The sequence below is a fragment of the Lissotriton helveticus genome, chromosome 1_1 (genome assembly GCF_964261635.1).
Source record: "Lissotriton helveticus chromosome 1_1, aLisHel1.1, whole genome shotgun sequence".
In the NCBI taxonomy this organism is placed as follows: Eukaryota; Metazoa; Chordata; class Amphibia; order Caudata; family Salamandridae; genus Lissotriton; species Lissotriton helveticus.
The window spans coordinates 1,256,158,060-1,256,180,481 of record NC_136057.1 but is presented as its reverse complement, the minus strand read 5'-3'; the positions used below and the strand labels follow the sequence as shown (position 1 = coordinate 1,256,180,481).

General features: G+C 46.3%; 1 protein-coding gene across 2 annotated transcripts in view; it reads right to left on the bottom strand.

Annotated features, from left to right (window-relative positions):
- LRRK2 (leucine rich repeat kinase 2) overlaps positions 1-22,422 on the bottom strand; it is a 2,266,429-nt gene that overhangs the window by 13,723 nt on the left and 2,230,284 nt on the right. For both annotated transcript variants that reach the window (XM_078680082.1, XM_078680090.1), the window contains one exon: positions 2,255-2,314. In XM_078680082.1, coding sequence (XP_078536208.1) covers positions 2,255-2,314 — 60 coding nt within the window. The remainder of the gene's footprint in view (positions 1-2,254; positions 2,315-22,422) is intronic.

Genomic DNA, 22,422 nt, shown 5'->3' with positions numbered 1-22,422 from the left:
AGGAGTCTTAGAGTCTTGTATACAAGCACCTATGCGAAGGTAAGGTGGAATACCGCTGGGGACCTCTCAGACGGGATTGAGATCAACCAAGGGTTTAGACAAGGGTGTGTTCTCGCCTAACCCTATTTAGCCGCTGCATCAATGAAGCATTACGTAGACTGGTGAATTGTACTTATGATGCCCCTAAATTAGCAGGTGTGCCAACGCCTATCTTGATGTTTGCGGACAACACCCTGTTAATTTCACGTACTCCAATGGGGCTTCAAGCACAACTAAATGCTTTTGTCCCCTTTTGCGAGGAAAGAGTTCTAGAGCTCAATTCCTCAAAGTCTAAAGTCATGACCATTAACCCCCACAGAACATATAGAGGCAGTGTGCACATAGATGGGTCCTGCCTTGAAAAAGTGTGATACTTTGATTACTTGGGAGTTAGGTTGATCGACAACCAGACGTGAGGCCCACAATTGGAGAAAAGTAAAGCCACCCTCCAATCGAAAACTTCTGTCATATGGAGAAAATTCAGGGCTGCCTCTGGAGGTGCTCTGTCTCCGGTTCTTGCAGTGTACAGAGCAACAGCTGTAGCTTCAGTGAACCATGGAGCTGAGATCTGGGGTCATGTCCAAGCAGAAGTCGTGACATTAACTGAAAACAAGTTTATAAGGGGTCTTTTTCATATTCCTCCAAGTTTCCCTATTACCCCAATAAGATGTGACCTAGCCCTCAACCCTATACATCTAGTTGCCCAACTTAAACCCCTGTTATTCTGGATAAGACTTTGGTCTACGAGGGAACTAGTAAAGTACAGGAACTGTGTGAAAGAGTTGGTGTTCCTCGATAAGGACTTAAGTACACCCTGGCTGAAGGAGATCAAAGTGTTAGCCCACAGAATAGGCATGGCCAACTTATGGAATACACCAGAGCAGATCACTAAAAGTGACACCCGTGAAGTTAAAAGCCGGTTCTGGAAGGAAATTGTTAATGCAAACATGGAAAGTACACCAGGAAAATACCATCACCGGCCAGTTCCTCCTCCACAAATGTTCCCCTAGCCCAGAGCCCTACATGGACTGTATGTATCCATGCCGCTCAAAGTGTCTGTATGCCCAATTTAGGTGTGGCATGCTGCCCTTGAGAACTAACACTGTGAAATGGAACAGGACAGCCTCAAACACCAAAGTCTGTCAAAATTGCCCTACCATTGCGGAAACTGGTGAACACTTTATGTTCTTCTGCCCACAGTAAAGAATTCTGCGTAAGGAATGGCTGAAAGCGGCTTTAAACTCTAAAGGCGTGAGACACTGGAACGAAGCACTAAGGCTCCTTAAGAGTGATACCAGGGGATTATTTGCACTGGCAGTATTGCGTTATTTGGTTTGTGCCTGTTGCTTGAGGAAGGTTATAGCTAACGCACCACCCAGGATAGCCAGCTCGTAGTAAAAGGCATAGTAAGCTTACGTAGCTTCCTACCACTCCATCAGCGCTATTTCACTAACACTCTTACTGGGGTTATTGCTTTTCTAATGGCCCATTCACTAAACCATTGAATCTACATATGAATATTTACTTTTATGAAGAATACCTGTCAAATAGTACTATCCTAATGGTGTTGGCTCTAGCAGGTCGGTTTTATCTATTTTACACCAATTTGATTAATGGGTGATTCTTTTAATTCATTGTAAATAGGATGTTGTATAATTTTTTTTATTGAATGTGATTTGAATTGAACATTTTTGTGATTGTAACTTTTTATCGCTTACAGCCGAAATAAAAGGTAGAGGATGAAAGCGGTAGGAGAGAGTGTGTCTTGCCTGCAGGTGAAAACCATTTAACAAAATAGTGCTAGGAGGATGTAATTAAAGCCTACTGAGTAACAACACACGTAAGAGGGCCAATCCTTAAGGAGGTTACAAGATGAGGCAAGGCGATACTAAGGCGGGACTACTAAGCCTATTGACCAAGGAAAAGCCACAGTTTACAAAGGACAATGACGCAAGGCAATGAAAAATATGGGCGGAGATCCAAGTCCATACCTGAATACAGCATGCCTTGCAGAGCAGCGAATGCGCTGCCCAGGCTCGACCTAAAAAGTAGTTTGCATTGTCCTAATCTTCTAATAAATTGCACAAGTTTTAAAATCACTTTGTTGCCATTTCATTTTAAAAGACAGTTAGATTCATTTATTTAGTATTTGACTTTGTATAATGTACCCATATTAATTTGTCTGACTGAAATCAACACAATTACATATACTTGCCTTTTCGTGGTGTAGAACGACATCCTAAAACCAGCACAACATTTTTTGTTTTTACTTTTCCTGAAAAAAAAATATACATTGCAATTGTTTATCTCCAGTGACCAGATACAACATGAACAATAAAATGTTTATAAAGCTTTCAACAGATAAACTGCCACCTAAGTGGTTGCAATGGCCATTTAGACACGGCAATCAGTATTATGAAGATGAAAGGACATACTCGTACTATATACTGCATTTTGAAATCTCTCTTAATATCAACTATTGAAAAGTAAAGCTCATTGCATACTATCTTTTGTACATATCTGTCTGCATATATAGGTGTTTTCATTTAAGGTTTGCAGTAAACTTAGTTAGAAAGTTCTTCCTACCTCTAAACCATCTTTTATGTGACCTGCTGTCCCAGATAGTAGGTAAAGCACAGAGGTACAGAAAAGCCACTTTTGCGGACTGCCTCGTTGTGCTAGATTTGCCATTCTATGTACAGAACTGCCACAGTAAGATGAGACTGCCAAGGGATGTTGAACTACAAAGGGATCGTCTGAGTCTGAGCTTGCTGAGACAGTGAACACTGACTGGACCGGGAGCAAGCTGTCCATAAATGAATCAAGGGCAGGCCTACATCAGTAACTATTGCCTGCTAATGACGAAAGATTGTCTAGGTTCCATTGTTTATTGCAATAAATTATGATAAATTGAGGGGCTTTTTTCGACTGACACCTCCATCTTTCTTAGACGGTGCAGTCTAGTTGTTTCACGCCAGGCACATTAAAGTGGGATGCAGCGTGGGGCGTGGCCACGGCGGCGATCGGAATGGCTGCCTTTCCGTGAAGCTCCTCCACGCGGGCTCCTGACGACGGCGGCCGAGATGTGAACCGACATTCCAGCTTCCCACATCTGTACGGATCCGAACGCTGATGTCGCCCTGACCATCTGGGCGACTTTGGAGATCGCGGGGATGGCCTGAGGAGAGTGTAGGGCGGAGGAGAATCGGGGCCTTCGGACCTCGGCGCCATCTTCTCTTCTGCGCCGGATTGCTGGTGAGTGCCGCGCGGGACCGAGTCGCTGGGCCTTCGCCCCCTCGGTCGTCGGCTGCAGTGTTTTCTCGCGCGCCGTGAGCGTGACGCAGTGCTGCGCGGCACGGGCTGCTGGGGAGATACAGTGGCAGGGCAGCAAGCTGTCCTTCTTCCCGGACTTTACAATGATGGTACAGGAGGCACGTCGCAAATATAACGGAGTTAAATCCGCCCTCCGCAACTTAGGCCTGAAATACGGTATGCTGTACCCAGCTAGGTTGAAGGTGGATGTGAGCGGTAGATTTCATATTTTTGACTCACCAGCGGATGCCCAGGAGTTCTGCCACAAATACAAGAAGCGGGGTTCAGCTGCAGCTGCCGGCACTCCTCCCAATTCTCCACCCCGATCTGACACGCAGTCCAGCGCCGACCTTTTTGCTGAGACCGGCCAGGGCTGACCACTCTGCATTGACTCTATTTGCACCCTCGTTAACACAATGTAGTTTAGATGTGGATTCACCAACGTTACTTGAATAGGCCTCCGGTTTGGTGGCCGCCTGTTCGGTTGCCCGTATGGAGTGGCGTTGCCACCCCCAATGGCGCGGGCCATGATGTTGCTATCTACCAGGGTTTTCTCATTCCTTTATTTGCTGTTTTATTCTTTCTTTGAAATGTTATCACCTTTGTTACTTTGCATTCTTGTTTAGCGATGGTCTGGGGATTGCCTCTCGTGGGGTACTGGGAGGCTGGGAGGCGGGGAGGCGGGTGGGGAATGGGGTTTGTTTTATTTCACTGGTCATGTAGGTTCATACCCAGCGGCGGGTGCCGTTTGCGCATTCAGTCATGTGCACGATTGCTACAGACAATATTGAGAATGGAATTATGGCCAGGATAGGTCTGCAGACTGGTCCTTCCAAACTGTCCTTGATGTCTTGGAATGTCTGGGGATTGAATACCACAAGGAAGCGCAAACAGGTGCTGGCTTATGCGGCGCGACATGGGGTGGACGTCCTCTTTCTGCAGGAAACTCATTTGCTACAACAGGATGTGGAATCGGTGGCTAGAGGATGTGGGTCACACAGAGTGTTTTCCTGCTACAGCAGGTTATCTAGAGGCGCAGCGATCCTGGTGCACAAACGACTCCCGTTTATAATGACTGGTGGCAAGACGGATGGGGAGGGCAGATATGCGCTTGCCATGGGAATGCTATTCGGGTACAGGATTGCACTGGTGGCTGTGTATGGTCCGAATGTGGATAACCCTGTTTTTTTTCAGGAGCTACAGTTGACACTGCTTCACTCCGACATTGACTTGCTGGTTCTGGGAGGGGATTTTAACATCTTGATGAATCCGGACAGAGACAGCACTTCCCCCTCTCCTGACTGCAAACCAAAGTCCCGTGCTGTACTGGCGGACATTTGTTCCCACTTCTCCCTAGTGGACATTGAGGCCAGACTGCACCGCCACACCCCGGCCTACACGCATTACTCAGGCTTCCACAACACCAGCACTAGAATTGACTATTGGCTCCTGTCCCCGGGTGTCGCGGGCTGGGTTGTGGGTCTTTCCACGTTGCCTCGCACTCTCTCTGACCACTCTCCCATTGTTTTGACCCTAGAGATCCCCAGATTGGGAGGTTATGAAAGACAGTGGCGATTCCCCGGCAGGGCTTTATTAGACCCGACTTTCAAGGAAGACATACGAACTGCTATCGATGACTACTTTGACATAAATACTGGCTCTGTTGCCTCCTGGTCCGCGCTATGGGAAGGCTTCAAAGCCATATTACGTGGGGTCTGCATCGCTAAGAGTGTGGGTTCCTTGCGGGAGATTCGCTCCACCCTGACCCGCATTGAAGCGGATATCCTTAAGTTAGAGAAAGAGATTCTTGATAATCCTTCGGCGGATCGCGAGGCTAAGCGGCTGGAACTGCTTTTGGAGTTTCGGGACGCAGCGGACAGGGAGGTGAAGTTCATGGGCAAATACCACACAGCGCGACAGTACGGTGAGGGAGATAGGCCAGGCAAACTGTTGGCGCAAATGCTTCACCCACCACGCCAAGCTGCTTACATTACGGAGGTAATTGACGCTCAGGGTACGCACCAACACTCCTCCCCCGAGATATCCAACACCTTCCTGTCATATTACAAGACCCTTTACACTTCCACGCTCACGAGGGATCACTGCCACCCGGGTTCTTATTTGAATGAAATCGCCATGGTGTACCTAGAAAAACACATGCAGGAGTTTTTAGCCATGCCCATTCTACTGGATTTTATTAATGAGGCGATCGATTCCTTGCGTAGCTCTTCAGCTCCCGGCCTTGACGGCTACACAGCTGACTTCTACAAAGAGTACAAAGAGGAACTTGTACCTAAACTGGTCGAGGTGTACGCAGAGGCGTTGGAGACGGGCACTCTACCACCCACGCTCCGTGAGGCGGTCATTGTTCTACTTCCCAAACAGGGCCACGACCCCTCGTTGTGCAGCTCATATAGACCCCTGTCCCTCTTAAACCTCGATTACAAAATTCTGGCAAAAGTCCTTGCAATTCGACTGGCGCTTCTAGTGGAAACTATAATCTCACCGGCTCAGTCCGGGTTCGTGCCGCACCGGTCCACTTCTCTAAACCTTCGGACACTGTTTTCGGTTTTACACACAATAGACCCCTCCACACCGGCTGCAGCAGTGTTCCTAGACGCGGAAAAAGCATTCGACTCCCTGGAGTGGCCCTTTTTTCTGTCTATTATGAGGAGAATGGGGATGCCTGCTATGTTTGTGGCGACGGTCGAGTTACAGTATTCGGCTCCCACCGCCCGCATACGGATAAACGGCACCATCACTGATAACTTCACTCTTTCACGGGGCACCCGGCAGGGCTGTCCCCTATCCCCGCTCCTGTTCATCATAGCGATGGACCCCCTGGTGCGGCATTTCCAGGAGAAACATCTACACCGTGGTCTCCAATTTCGCACCGGCCCACTGCTGATCTCGCTATATGCCGATGACACAGTTCTGTACGTCCGCACTCCCCAGTCCAATCTGGACCCACTTTTGACGGAGCTTTCCCATTTTGGGAACTACTCGGGCCTGGAAATAAACTGGCATAAGTCAGTAATTTTCCCGCTCACCCCCTCCACCGTGCAGTGGACCTGCTCGTTCCCTTTGGAATGGTGCACGGATTCTGTGAAATATTTGGGAATACATGTTCACCTCGACACGGTTTCTATGGTCCGGCTGAACTACGGTCGCGCCCTAGATTTTTTAGAGGATAATACGGAGCGCTGGATTCGCCTCCCGCTGTCTATGGCTGGGCGGATCGCTATCATTAAAATGATCGTTCTTCCCTGGTTTTTGTACCTATTTAACAATCTGCCAATCCCCCTCACCAAGATTTTTTTCTCCCAACTCTGCTCCTCCCTTTTGAGCCTGATATGGGGGGACAGGAACCTGCGCGTGTCCTGGCATACACTAACACTTCCTTACGAACGGGGCGGCTTCGGGGTGCCAGACTTTTTTTTTAATCATTTGGTGGCGCAGTGCGCATATGCGTACCCTTGGTTTCACCCTGATGCCAGGATACCCCATTTGCGGCCGGAGGCTGACTCGGCGCTCCCAGTGGCCCTCTCCTCCGTCCTCCCTAAGGGTCTTCCCCGGGACCCACAGGACATACGGCCATTGTCCACTACCTGCTGGGCCTGGGACAAACTTCGACGCCTCTTACTACTCGAGAAACTATACTCGCCAGCGTTGCCGTTGCCCAACACCCACTGGCTCCCCATCACAGGCGACTCGGTGGTGCGACACACGCTCTCCAAATATCAACTATGCACTGTAGGTGACCTCTTCCCGGACGGACATGCCTTTTCCCTCACTGAAGATCCCCGCTTCACGGACAGGACCTTCATGGACTCATTCACACTGACCAGACTTCGTTCGATGCTTAGGGCAGAATTTCCCAAATTTCCGCTCCCTCCTGATGACACCCCCGCGCTCACATTCATAATACAGCACCAGACTGGGGCGCATGTAGTGTCTAAGCTATACAAGCTGTGTCTGGCCTCAGTTCCCTCACTCGACACTAAGGTGCGCGCTGACTGGGAGGGCGATCTGGGTATACCAATCACAGACGACCAGTGGGCGGCGTGCTGTGCCACCACAAGGGATGTGTCCATTAATGCCAGACACAAACTTATACATTTTAAGTTCCTCAGGGGGGCATACCACACCCCGGCACTCGCCCACAGAATTGATCCAAGCAGACCGCACACCTGCCCTAAATGCCGCGGCCCGCAGGCTGACTTTGCCCACCTTTCCTGGACCTGTCCGAAACTACACGCCTACTGGCTGCAGGTGCATCGGGTTTTAGGGGAAATGCTTGAAATGGTTCTTCAACCCACCCCTGAAATTGCGCTACTTGGGTATGTCGCGGAGTTCCCGCGCCCGCTCCGGAGGTTGGCATCCATTGGCTTCCTTCTAGCTAAGCGTGAAGTGGCACTGCTATGGTGTGATAGACGAGCTCCCACTGTCCGCACTTGGCTTCGTAGCATGGCATACTGCAACGTGAACAGCGTTGAGTACTCTGAGACGGTTCCAACAGCCTCCAGACCGCTAGATATCTGGGGGCCATTTCGGAAATATATAGCAAACATTACCCGTGAGGCGCAATCCCAATCTATTCATTCCTTTGTTCCTACAGGGGTGGGCTGAGCAGTGTCACAGCAACACTAGAAAACCACTTCTGGCACTGTTTGGCACTGGGGCATACATGCTTGGCGCTGCTAGCCCGCATGGTACGGCAGGAATTGTCTCCTTGATATTGGCAGCCGCATGTCTTGCAGACCTCACTATTATTCATGTGGGAGCAATTCCTCTCCTGGCTGCAAAGATTGCAACTGGGCAGCCTCATCTAACCCGAAGATGTTTCATGACATGCCAGACCCCAGCACACATAGGCTACCGTAGGGAAATGTAGGCAAATACCTGAAGGCTTCCCTGTTAAACACACGCTCCACAAAAAAACATGAGCATTAAATATTTGATTTGCTAGCTGATCACAACCCAGACTTGTTTTTTCTGACGGAAACATGGTTAACAGAAGCTTCTAATCCCACTATTGCCAATGCTATCCCCCCGGGCTACCAGATCTTAAGGAAGGACCATATTACGGGGAGGTGGGTGGATTAGCCCTAATTTTCAGGAGCTCTCTCAGCTGCATTCCCCTGCCGATTCCTGAATTAGAAGGTGCGGAGAGCCTGGGCTTCCTCTTAACCGTTTCGGCCCATCAGTCAATCGCGGGGGCATTGATTTATAACCCTCCTGGCCCGGCAGGGAAATTTCTGGAGTCTATTAGCCACGTGACTGCTCTTATAGTGGCCAAACACAGCCAATGCCTGGTTCTGGGTGATTTCAATATCCACATGGACAATACTGTAAAACCAGAGACCATAAAGCTTTACGAATCCCTTGATATTCTTAATCTAACCCCCTATCTTAATCTCCCCACACATGATAAAGGGAAAACTTTAGACCAGATCTTTTCCTCAAACTGTATTGAAATTGAGGTTCTCCCCGCTTTAACCTGGTCGGATCACTACCTGATAAGTTTTAATATCAGTAGGGAACCTGACAAGCCTCACCCTCAGGGAAAAACTCTCACTCGTAGTAGTTTTAGGCCCTTTTACCTGATCTCACCGGAGGCAATACAAAGTGTTCTGAGCCAACGCCCTATCCACCTCTGTGGCCAGCTCGAGCGGGATGTGCATTCCCTAGAGCATTGGTTGAATCTTCAGGCGCTGAACTTGCCTCTCTACCATGAAGGCAGCCAAACTTACCAGAGCCTCTGCCCCCTGGTTTACTGAAACACTAAAAAAAAGTAAAAGAATGTGTAAACATTTGGAAAGAGTCTGGCGGAGGAACTATAGCACCTTGGGCAAATCCATCTACAACCAAGCAATAAAAGAACATTATAGGAAAGTTCGAGAGAAAAACAAATCTTTCCTCGCCACTAAAATTGATCAGGAGGCTAACAAAAGCAGAGAACTTTTTATTATTATAAAAAGTTTCTCGTTTCCTTCATCTATTAGTCACCCTTTCATTCCCACGAGTGATTGGACGGCTTCTTCCATGAAAAGATACTAAACATTCAGGACTCTTTCCCTAGTCAGCAGTCAGAGCATGAGGAAGTCAGCGATCCACCCCTAGATGCTTGTTGTAACACGGATTTCCATCTCTCGCAATTCCATGAGATTGCCCTTGAACAATCCCTCACACTCATGAAAAATCTTAAGTCAGGCTCACGCTCTGATCCCTGTCCAGCAAAAGTACTGTCTTCCATAGCAGACGTGATTAACCCGGTAGTTAATCTGATTTTAAACACCACACTGCAGGAGGAGCTCATTCCACAAATATGGAACATGCCAACTTCCTCCCTCTTTTAAAGAAACCCACCGCAGACCCCGAGGTCACTAGAAATGACAGGTCTATCTCCCTCCTACCCTTTTTCTCCAAGGTCTTGGAGAAATACGTTATTGAAGTCACCACGAAATATGTGGAGGCCAATCATCTCCTGCACCCGAGCCAATCTGGCTTTAGAGCCAACTTCAGCACGGAAACTGCCCTGTTAGAAGTGGTTGAGACTATTAAAGCCACGTTGGATAGAGGAGGTAACGCGTTCTTGGTGCTCTCAGACTTCTCCGCTGCCTTCGATACCGTTCCCCACAAGAGACTTCTGCAAAGACTTAAGGGGGACGGATTCGGAGGCACGGTACTGAAATGGTTTATGTCCTTTTTAAGTGACTGCTCGCAAACAATCTGGTCACCACCTTTTACCGCAGAAATATCCCCCTGAATGTTGGGGTCCCACAGGGATCCATCCTGAGCCCCACATTATTAAATTTGTACATGGCCCCCCTTGCCCTTCTCGCCGAGAAGCATGACGCTAAAATAGTGTCGTACGTGGACGACACTCAACTGCTGTTCACGTGCAAGAAAGGTATTGAATTCAATGGGACCAGGATAAATAACTGTCTCTCAGAGGTTTTTTCTTGGTTCAGTCGCAACCAATTGAAGTGTAACTCTGATAAATCAGAAATTATTTTCTTCGGCTCTCGCCCATATAAAGCATGGCATACCTGGTGGCCGCAGGACATGTCCCCCCCTCGCCTGATGTCACTATTGTGAAAAACCTGGGGGTTAAATTGGATGCCACCCTTTCTATGAAGGCGCAAGTCCAATCAGTGGCTGGGGCCTGTTTTGGGACATTGAAAATGCTGAAGAATTTTGTCACCCTACTTCCAGTCTCCCACAGGAAAACAGTTGACCAGGCCCTTGTGGTGTCAAAACTGGACTACGTTATCTCCTTGTATCTGGGACTACCGGAGTACTTAATCGACCGACTACAGATTATTCAGAACATGGCGGCCAGGGCCATCTTGACTAGACCTAGGACTCATATGTCTCATATTTGTCCTCACTTCATTGGCTTCCGCTGCGGAAAAAAATCAATTTTCAAGCTCTAATCCTGGTTTTCAAAGCTTTTCATAAGATTGGTGCCCCCTAAGGGAAATATTTCAGCCTTACACTCCGCAGCGCACCTTGAGGTCCTCTACCCAGCGCCTTTTCTCGACTCTGAAGGTCCTGCTCTCCCGATTTGGGGGAAGATCTTTTAAAGCAGTAGTATCTCGACTTTGGAATAACCTCCCTCCCCCACTGAGACAGATCCCGGACCTCCTGACTTTTAGGCGGAATCTGAAAACATTGCTTTTCAGGCTCTAGGCATATCCGATTCTGTGGCAAGGGCGGATCGCTGTCTGATGTTATTGTGGTCTTTTTTCTCAGCGCCGGGACACTCCTGGGAGTAGACCCGCACTCTATAAATTCCAGATAACATAGCATAAATTGATATTAGCCTTAATCCTAAATGTTAAAGTCAATTACCTTAAATTAACAAAAAACTTATTGATACCCAAATACTAAACCTTGTATTTATTTAAATGAATAATTCTTAACATTATCCAACATTATAATTAATTCCATTAATGTATACTTGTTACCCAATGCTAACTATATTGAATTTATTTAATGTAATTACTTTATACTAACATAAACAATAATTGTTGGCAAATTAGATCAAATTAAATTAAATGTGATCAGAGACTCTACCCGAGTCGCCAAGTTTTGTTGTTTGGAGACTGGAACAGATAAGATCTCATTATACCCTGATGACCTACTTATTTTTCTTACCGAGTATGAATAATCAGGTCTGGCTGTAATGGAGATTCTCAATACATTTGGTAGTTTCAAGACCTAGGAGCAATCCAAATTAGGAACTCTGGGCTGGTAATGTGATTCTCTAAGTTAGCTACTCCCACTGGTCCGCCACTCATCTGGTCTGCTAGCCACCAGCTGGTCATCTGGTTGGCCAGCTAGGCAACCAGATGTCTCAAGCCGACCTGATGACCAAAGTGCCCATGTGGGAGCCAACACAAGGCCAGCACTCATGAGGCTCCCTCTTCAAGCCACCAACCGGCTTCTTACCTACAGGCGACTCTGCTGGTGCCTGCTCCAGCCATCTAGTCAACCTGCTGAGTTGCGAGGGATTGTTCCCCCATCCCTTCACCTGACGGCGTAGAGGGGAGCAGGAGGCCCCCATGCCACACTGCATGTGGTGAAGGCAGCCTTCCACAGGCCTGCACCCAGACCTTCCACCCTGCCAGGCAGCAGAAGGACCTCGGGTGGACATAGGCGCCCACAGAAAGAGATAAAAACTTGCCTCAGAGGATGACTTTCAAAATCACAGCTAGCTACTCTGCTACTCACGAAATCCTGACCCAAAATCAGATAGTCTCCAAATGATTTAGCACCAGGTCCCCCACGAAAATGCTGTGAACAAAGGTGTATGGGGCTGTTTAGGTATTCTGAACCTATGTTTTGTGGGGGTTTGTATGTGAGACGTTTGAACTGTTTGCGCTTGACGTGGAGACTGCACCTCCAGCATTGGCCTGCAAGGATGGTCACGTTGGCGTGACTGTAACCAATGAGCATGCTGAGAAGGACAATAAAACAACCATTTGCAATGCAATAGGTCTCGTATTTAGGAGAGTTTGAGCTATTGGCATTGTAAATTACAATGGCAATAGCTTAAACGTTTGCTAATGTGAGACCTATTGCATTGCAAATGCTATTTTTGGAAAAGCGACCCATGCCATGCTTTCCCTTTCACTTGATTTGTAATTTATAAAGCGCAAATTCGTGCCTGAGGGTGCCTTGGCACTATAGAATCGGTTATAACTGCAGAGCAGATAAAAGTTCTTTGCGAACCCCGATATCTACTAGCCCTTGGAGAAGAGCCAAGTCTTCAGGGCCTTTCTGAAAGCAAATAAAGAGGGGGCGGCTTTTAGTGTCAGTGGTAGACCATTCCACAGGGACAGCTGTGGTCTTGCAAAAGCTCTTCCCCTCCAGGTGGTCCTCCTAAAAGGGGGGATGGTCAGGTTCATAGCAGAGCCTGAATGAAGCGTCCTTCCTGGGATATACCATTTGAGCTTCTCCTTGAAACGGACTGGGCCCAGTCCATGCAATGTTCTGTGCCAGGCAAAGAGCCTCAAACCTGAAACACTGTGTGACTGGTAGCCAGTGGAGTTTCCGGATGGCTCCCCTGGCTGATTTATATTTAGGCATTTTAAAAAGAAAGCATCCAGCTGCATTCTGCAGGGTCTGAAGCAGCCTTTTCATGGGACCTATGGCAAGATTGATATAAAGTCTATTACAGTAGTCGTTCCTATAAAGTACTAGTGTGATGACTACTGTTGTCAAAAGCTCAGGTGGCAATAATTTTTCAATCTTTTTTACAAGCCTCAAAGAACAAAATGAAACCGATGTAATTGTTTTCACTTGGTCTTTCAGTTTCATCTCTTTGTCTAACAGGAAACCAAGATTTTTTACTTTGTCAGTTGGTTTGGGAAGGAGGCCTAGCTGTGGAGGCCACCACTCTTGCATCCAGAAGGAAGGATTATTGCCGAAATAATTAAAGTATTATTGGCAATTCATTTAAGACAGCTGTTGTCCATCCAATTGCTTACATTGCTCTAGCAGGTTCTGAAAACAGAACCGGAGTTATTGCTAATGACACCGCTTTGAACTGAGAGCCAATCCTCTGCAGATAAATAATTAAGACAAAAGAGAAATTGGAGGTTTTAATCATCAGACAGGCAAGACCTCAAAAGTGAGCGGTGCCTTCCCCTTAGCCGCCACAGATAATCAATGAAAAGACAGACTTAGTTTGAGGTCTACAGATAAATTGGTCATTTAAAAAAAAATATATTTTTTTTTCATTCAAATCTTTTGTTGTTTTTTTTTTACCAAAAACTGGCCAACACTTATTTCACAACATCAAAGTCTCTTCATCAGGACCATACAATGACTTACAAAGTACAAATGAATGTCAAAACAGACAGTGATCATAACCAGATACAAGGAAAAGAATAGAAAAAGGTAATGAATGAGATAAACAAACAAAAAAATCATAACATCGGAATCACTAGTGAATATCTTCTGGATAAAATCTAATTGTAAAATCAAAGACGCAACACGTTTGTGTACATAAGCAAAGATGTGCAAAAGATAGACCCATAAGTACCAATCAAAAGAAACTCATACACCATAGTATTCAAACTATAGTTATCGATCTAGTGAACATAGTTACCTCCTATTTGGTAATTACTTTGAGATGAGATAGCTATAGTTTCACTATGCAATTTTTCAGTGGAACATTTACTATAGAAGTAAGTGACAGGATATGACGACAGAAACTCCGTAGGGATGGATGAAGGTTGATGGGGGATAGCTCAGGGAAAAAAATAAAACCTACGGGGATACTGGCATAATAAACGAGATCAGAAAGGCATGGTACAGGCAAAGTGAGTTTGAGTAAGCATAGATAAAGATGCATACCATGTAGAGTATGTGTTTTCAAGGAACACAAGGACTGGGCAGGCTGGAATGGCTTCTCTTTAAATGTTGTTTCTGCGTGGGTTTGCAAATACCCTCTATTTCCCGGAGGCTGTGGAAACTATTACCTCATGTTACTGCAATGTCAAACAATACAAGAAATACTTTTCTTGAAAACAAATATAAGTGGTGCAGTACAATTTCAAACGGGAACAGAGCAGATCCTTATTACTTGACCTCAACATCTCTTTTCCACCAAAAACCCCCCGAAAAATTAACGCAGTGGCGTGTGCGCTCAGACAATGTCCGAATTCCTTTCATTAATATCACCAGAAATCTGGGATACTGTGTGCAGATTGCAAATACGGCCCTGAGGAATACGTTACAGCAGTCAAAGTATGCCGCCCGAGAGACAGGTTGGGGTTTCTTAATCGATTCAGTCTGTTTGTGTGCAGTACTAAAATGACATTGCGCTTCCCAGCATGCCTTTTTTCGCTGGTGGAGTAAGCCGCCCCCAGGTTTTGTTTCTGACTCCCATCTAGTGAAAGACTCTGATAATAGCACCTATGTTGGTTAAATTACAACATAATTGGACATTATCAACCATCTACAGATGTACAAGTGAGAAGGGGATGGGCAGACTGCTCTGTGAGGCCAACGGCTGCACAACCCCCTCATTCGCACACATTCACTTTCCCTGCACACAGCTTCTGAAAAAACAAGTTCGGAAGAAAATAAAGGCGCGCAGATGCTACAGTAAAAGTGTGCATTCACTTTCCCTGTACACAGCTTCTGAAAAAAACAAGCATTGGCATAGCCAATAGGTCTCGCCTTTGGGACCTTATAAGTGTTTAGCCATGCAACAGTTGATGTTGTTGCACCAAGGGTATTGTGCTGCAAAACTAAATACTTATAAGGTTCCAAAGGCGAAACCTAACGGCTATGCCAATGCATGTTATACTAGTCCAAGCATTCACATCATTCAGACCGAATAGGGACAACTGCTCTATTCCTCTTAAAGGTCCTGACTGCAGAATGTTTTGCGCTACTGCAAGAAGACGTTTCTGATAGAAGCATTTGATCTCCATTAGCTATGTAAAAACATGTGGTTCCCAAAACAAATTACCTACATTGGTGCACGTTTCATTTAACGCAAGCACTGATGATTTTAGTGAATGATTTTCTCAGAGAGTAGCCAAAGGTGTGCTTAAATATCGGTTCTATTTCATAGGTCTTCCATAGTGCATTGCATATGAGCTTTAGGATTGGAATGCCTTGTCATAATTATGAAAATCAAAAAGTACAAAACAAGTTATATAGCCCTAAAATGTACAGGTTATAGAAAGTGAATACCATAGAAGGAAACAAAAAGGGGAAGGGCACCATTAGCATTCGAAATGAGACAGACAAAAATAGGTATTGTTTTGACAATAAGATCGTGTTCCTCAGGAGAACGCCCCATTGTCTCATAACAAATCAGGCAGCCCGACTAGAAATTCTCATAGTTTTTGTTTGAGGTATTCAAACAATTAGTTTTGGTTGATTTTCTTGTGAAAAGAAGCACTTTCATTGAGGAGACAGGGGGATTACTCAACTTGAAGGAAGAAATTATGCAACCAATTTTAAAGGTAATCCTAGCATCTAACTGGATCCAGTGGAGACCAAGGAGTATTGAGCAGACGTGATTTGAGCACTTATCGCAAGACATGAGTCATGACAAATCTATAAAACTATTGGATACGTGGAGCGCTGAGTTCAAGAAGGACAATATGGCGGCTGTCTGTGTGCCTCTGTTTGTTTTTAAAAAATGTGTATATAGAATTGTTGTTTTATATACCACGATCTGGGCCCACATGCATAAGAGCGCTTTGTATGAGCACCAAATTCCATTACGCAAGAGGGTAGCTTTGAACAGAATCACAGGATGTTGAGCTGACACTGGATTGGAACCTGGTTCCCCAGTTCCAAAGTAAGCAACTCTGCCCCTTAGGCAACCTCTCTCCGTAAACCCGATACGAATCTCTAGAAAAAAAACAGCCCTGTGTTTGTTTTCCAATATTCATCACCCATGGTCTCTGCTGAACTGCCCTGTGTCCTTTTTCCAGTCAGCACGCACAATGTGTTTTGGTCATGAGCTGAGGAACGGAAATTCTCCACCTTCCACCCAGTGGCCCGCTTTGTCCTTTACCATGGAAGTTTCCCTCAGCAGATCAGCCTCCGATGAAGGATGTGCTGCAGCGCCTCGAGTAGCAGTGCTTTTCCAGCAGCAGGCGGACTGTGATATCATTGTATTAGCAATGGCCGCGGCACGCATGGCGCAACAGCAATCTGGCAAGAACAAGCACAGCACTTAGAGTAGAACAAATTGAAAGAGAAGAAACACGCTTGCCTGCCTTGTGATGTTTCTTTTTGGAGGGTTTGATAGCGCTGCAGCTCCTCTTCTACAAGCACGTTCGCAGTCGTAGCAATGTCTCCCCTTCTTCTGAATGGTCTGCACCTGGCAGTCTCCCAGCGAGCAGGCACTCCACATCTCAGCGCGGCTGTTGGCACGCATGAAATTCCCTAACTGTGATTTTTTAATTTTTTAAGAGTGGTGCTTTAACTTCATCTGGTGCTTTATTACTACACATTTGTTTAAAGTAATGAAATGACAGACGTTTACGGCAGCTCGCTATGATGCCGTGAGTCAAAAATTAAATCAAATTGATGCCGTTTAAATTGGGAATGCATTCTGTACCTATTGAAACAAGCAATGCTATAATAACACAAAAGTCTTGGCTACAAAATAAAGATTTTTTTCAAGTGGCATGTACTCAAACATTTTTAAACACACCTACCTGACTAAGCGGGCCTCGGGGGAGGGAAAGTGACGCGTAGGAACAAAAAATGCGCGCGCTAGTGCACATCCCTACGCTAATTAAAAGGGCTGTCCACATGGGCGTGCATTTTTTTGTCTGTATGAGTGCATGTTTAGCTTTTGTGGATGGCGAGAGCAGCCATCTTTGTCCATCCCGTGAGCGTGCATTCAGCTTGGGCTGAATCGATTGCAAAAGGTCCTCACATGGAGAGAGCAGCGCATGCGCTGCTTTCACCAGGTGAGACCTAACATGTTCGGAAGAAAATAAAGGCACGTGGACGCTATAGTAAAAGTGTGCCGCGCTGCCAAATGAAAAAATACTATTAACAGAACTATAAATAATTTAAAGAAAACATTTCACTGTGCCATTTACAGTGCTTGCCAACCGCTCTTCTTCATGCATCGCTGGCTGCTTCTGCTACTGACCAGAGGGGGCAGGAACGGTCGGGGTCATGTGAGTCTGGGACGGAGCAATGCTCGAAGGTACAGAAATTGATGTTTTTTACTGCCGTTTTATATAATAAGTGCGGTCTACACGCTAAAATGAAAGTGAAAGCGTGCATGGTGCACTGAATGTTGCAGGCAAGAATGTTGTGCCTACAGTATGAGACATTCATTAAAGAAAATAGTGCTTACAGAATAAGATAAACGTACTGTGTAACAACCAAAGTAAAAGGGCTAGTTCTCATGGGAGGTTACAAATGAAGACAAGGCGGTACTAAGGAGGGACTAACAAGCCTATTAACCAATCAGAAGCCAACATTTACGAAGGACAATGACAGAAGCCAATGAAAAATATGGGCGGAGAGTGGCCGTGGCTTCAAGTCCATACCCTAATACAGCTTGGCTCGCAGCACATGTGCTGCCCAAGCTCAGCCTAAAAAAAGGTATGGCCGAGAGGAGGGCATGTCTGGGACACGGAGGACACTTGTGTCAGGAGACACTCGGAAAACTGTAAAACACTGGGAGCAGTGAGAGGAGACGGAGAGGAGCACAAGCGAGAACATGGAGGAGGATGAGACTGGGACCGTTGGCCCGTCAAAGGAGGAACGCGAAAATAGCACAATCGAAAGGGGAGTAACAACAGCGAACGCCAGCAAGACCAAAGGAGACACCGCACTCAGACCCAGCAGCCCAAGAGAGAGAGGCACAGATGTGAAAAGACAGAAGATACATACACAGAAACCTATGTTGTATTTCATGCACCAACAAGGATGCATCAATTGTGGATCAGCGAGTGCGTTAGCGTGACAGAAAAATCAGTAAATACCACAATTATATCTCGTTTTAATGGTGCCTAAAGGTGCTTTGTGCTCATTAACCAGGTTCTAGGTTATAAAGAAAACCAAACAAACCTGCGGTGTGTATGTAGAGGACGATAGAGGTCTGTATTGATAGAAAAGGTAGAATAAAGAAAGACAAAGGGGACAAGGGTCAGAAATGAGAGTGACTCTGGAACAGATGATACTACAAGTATGTGTGTATTACACATACACATAGTTTGTAATAACAAAGGGAGAGGAGTAAGCTCACCGCTCCACCGGTGATACTTCCGACCCAGTGGGGCACGTGACCAGAAAGAGGGAATCCTTTGCAAGGAGTTTTCTGTACAATGAAAGTAAATGAAGAGGGAAACAAGAAAAAGGAAAAAGTTCGGTAAGGAAAGGACGTGTTAAAAGGGTCTCTCCATGGTTGTGCTTACTAAGCATAAGTTGAGAAAAGTTACCGGTTCACGTACCAATGGTATAACAGGTCCCGCGAACTAGTTGTCGTAGGGTTTCTACCGCATGGATATGCGGTGGGATGGGCGACTACGTAGTGGTCGCACTGTAAAGAAAATTGTCACTCGGTAAGCGAGAGAGCCTGACGTATGTCAATAGGATGAGAACGTAATACCTCATCTACAATTAAAGACCAGTGAGCTGTAGTGAACAAATAGATCATTACCTCTTGAGGCGGGTTCCTATGTGGAATGCCCGGGACGTTGAGTAGACAGATTGAAGCTGGAGCGGATAACTCGCAGTGTGGGTTCTGTAAGAAAGACACCCATCGTAAATGTCGGGTTGACTAAGTGACGTTTGAATAGAGTTTTAAGTGAAAAATCATAACTCAAACAAGCAACGTGCAGCAAGCCCCTGGTACTTACTTCATCAAAAAGATATTACGCAGTGAATCGCCCGGGTCACCGTTTTCCAGTGTGTGGACACGTGACCAGGAACCAGGAAGTGTTTAAGTACTGTGTTGAGTACCAGTGGGAACGCCCCTCACAGGTGGAATAGAACGCTAACCTAAGTGTGCGAGGCGTAGTGAATCTTCTAGTTCTATCATTGTTGAAGAGAGACCACTCGAAAAAAAAGTTTGAGACAAATACAAATAAGTACATTTGACAGTTGAGGTGCACTATTCACGCGTAAAAACATTAAAGGTGCCAGAATGCAGCGTCCCAAAATAGTGCAACAAGTACCCCAGAAGTAAAGGGGCCTTCTGAAAAGTTATTGTATTTCGACTTCGTGGTGGTTCGTGGTGTCTATAAGGATACCCATCACCAGTAACCCGAAAGACATTATCTCAAAACCACTTTTGTTCTTTCCCAAGGGCAACTCTGGTGAATACAGAAAAAGGACAAGCAGAGAGCATGAAGGGGATGCATGTGAACCCAAAAAGGGCAAAAAAGAGCGTGAAGAAACTTTGTTCTGTTGTTTGGCTGAACATATTGTCCCATTTGTCTCACCTACATATCGGTTAGAAAATTCTCACCGAGGAAGGCTAACAATAAGCTTTTGAAACAATACAATATCTTCCTTCTAGTCTACAGCCTGTGTCTCTTCTGTCTGAATCGGTTACAGAGCCACTGAAGCTTCTTTAGGAGTGGTGTCATGTGGTTGAAGTGTGAGAAGTTGAGTATGAGCCTTGAGCGGTGTTCTGGGTGGTTTGGAGTCTGTGTCAGAGTTGTTTGGAGATTTTGGCATGGAGAATGTTGCCGTAGTCCAGCCTGCTTGTGATGATTGCTTGCATGACAGTCCATCCGGTTTGAAAAGCTTTCGTAGCATGCATAGGATGTAGAAGCAGAAAGTACACACTGCTTTGACTTGAGCCATGATGCTGAGCTTGTCATCTAGAAGGATCCCTAGATTTCTTGCATGATCTTCGGGTATTGGTCATAGCTCCAACAGCCACCAAATGGAGCCCCATGGCTAGGTCTTGTTGCAGAAGACCAGTACTGCCATCTTCTCTGAGTTGAGCTACAGACAGTTGCTTAGCATCCAGTCTACTACCATTGTCATGCACTTGGTGAAGTTGGTTCTGGAGGTGTTTCTCTTCTCCATCAGGGAGAGGATGAGTTTGTTGTCAGCAGCGTAAGAGATGACTGTGATGTCTTTGATCGGATGATGTTTATGAGCAGTGTCATGTATATGTTGAAAAGGGTGGGGCTGAGTGACATTCCATGTGAGAGTATGCATATTGATTTCTTGGTCTCTAATTCAAAGGTTGGCAGTCTGAAGCTTTGGGCTTTTCCTGTAAGGAAGGAACAGATCCATTTTAGAGCTAATTCTTGTATGCCAGTCTCCTGGAATCTTCTGATGAGGGTGTTATGGGAGACAGTGTCGAAGGCAGCGGAGAAGTCGAGCAAGATTAGGGCTGCTATTTCTCCTCAAACAGGATGATTCCAATGTCATTGGTGGCTGCAATGAGTTCAGTTTTGGTGCTGTGGCTCTTTCTAAAGCATGTCTGAGTGTTGTCTAGAAGACGGTGAAGTTTGAGGTGGTTTGGTTGCTTGTTGATGGTCTTCTCAATCAATTTCACTGGACGGGGAGCAGGGAGCTGGGTCGAAGTTGCTCAGTTGACTTGGGTCGGCTGTGGGCTTCTTGAGGAAAGCATTGATTTCTGCAAGTTTCCATTCATGTGAGAGCGTTGTGGACGTGATGGAGGCGTTGACGATGTGGGTCAGGATGGTGATGATTGGTGATGTTCCCAGGTTGCAGATGTAGTGGCGACCTGGGTCCACTGGGCCCGTGAGTGGATCCTCTGCTTGATTGCTGCGGTGTCGTTTCTGGTGATGGTTGTCCATTTGGTCAAGTGGCCATCTTAGTTGGGTTGGTGGTGTGTAGGGTAGCAACGAGTTCTCTGGGGTGAGGTTGGTGTGTGAAGTTGCTCTAGATATTTGCTATTTTGATGAGGAAGAAGTTGGATAGGTTGTCGCAGAGTTGTTGGGAGGCAGCCGTTGACTGTGGCTGAGGGCGAGATGAAATCCTTAATGATCGAGTAGATCTCCTTGCAGATGCTGGGAGCTTCTTAGTGCTGTTTTCTTAGTGTTTTTTATTTGCCGGTGATAGCACCTGAGTGCAGCCTTGTAGGTAGGTATGTTGGTGGTGTTGTGGCAGCCTCTCCATTTCATTTCTAGCTATTTACAGTGTTGTTTGTGTCTCAGAGGTCTTCTGTGTACCAGCTGGCCTGCTTGTTTGATCTATTGTGCTTGTTGGATTTGAGGGAGTCGGCACAATCATTGTTGAAGTTGTTGATGTCTTTGGCGAGGTTGTCTCTGGGGCTAGGTTGATCTGTGGTGAGGGTGCGGAGCCAGTCTGCTTCTGTAATTTTGCCCCAGCTCCAGCTTCGAATGCTGAACCTGGTAGGTGCTGACTTGAGGTGTGTTGATTTGGAAGTGGATGATGGAGTGGTCGGTCCGAGTCAGTAGGTTGGTGGAGTTGTATTTAATGCTGTCGCTTGTGGTGAACATGGGATCTAGTGTATGTCCTGCGGTATGTGTTGGTTCTTAGACGAGCTGGGTAAGTCCAATTTTGCTCAAGCTTTCAAGGAGTGCTATGGAGCAGGGGCCGTTTTAGTCTTCCAGGTGAAATTTGAAGTCACCAAGAAGCTTGTAGGCTCTGGAGTAGATGGTGAGCACAGCGACAAAGTTGGTGATGAGGTTGGTAAAGGAGGCTCATGAACAGTAGGCCAGGGTTCCATTCAAGGTGAAGGTTTCGGACATTTGCAGCTTGAAGTGCAGTGTCTTACGAATGGGGTGGCGTTCTCTGTGGATGCTGTGCATTTGATGGATTCCTTGTAGATGACAGGGAGTCCTTTTTCTGGCTTGAGAAGGTGTTCCTATCAAGCGATTTTGTAGCCCACTCAGATTGCCACGGTGATGTCTGGAGCTGATGAGGGGTTGAGCCAGGTCTCTGTGATGAAGAGGATGTTGTGTGCGTCACTACTTAGCAGGTCCCAAATTTCGGTTGTGTGTTTGGTGAGTGATGTTGATTGAGAAGCATGCCTGCGAGATGGTGTTGATTTCGGGGTTTTATGAGGTGTGAATTGTAAGGTGGGGTTATAGATATTGTTGGTGCCTGTGT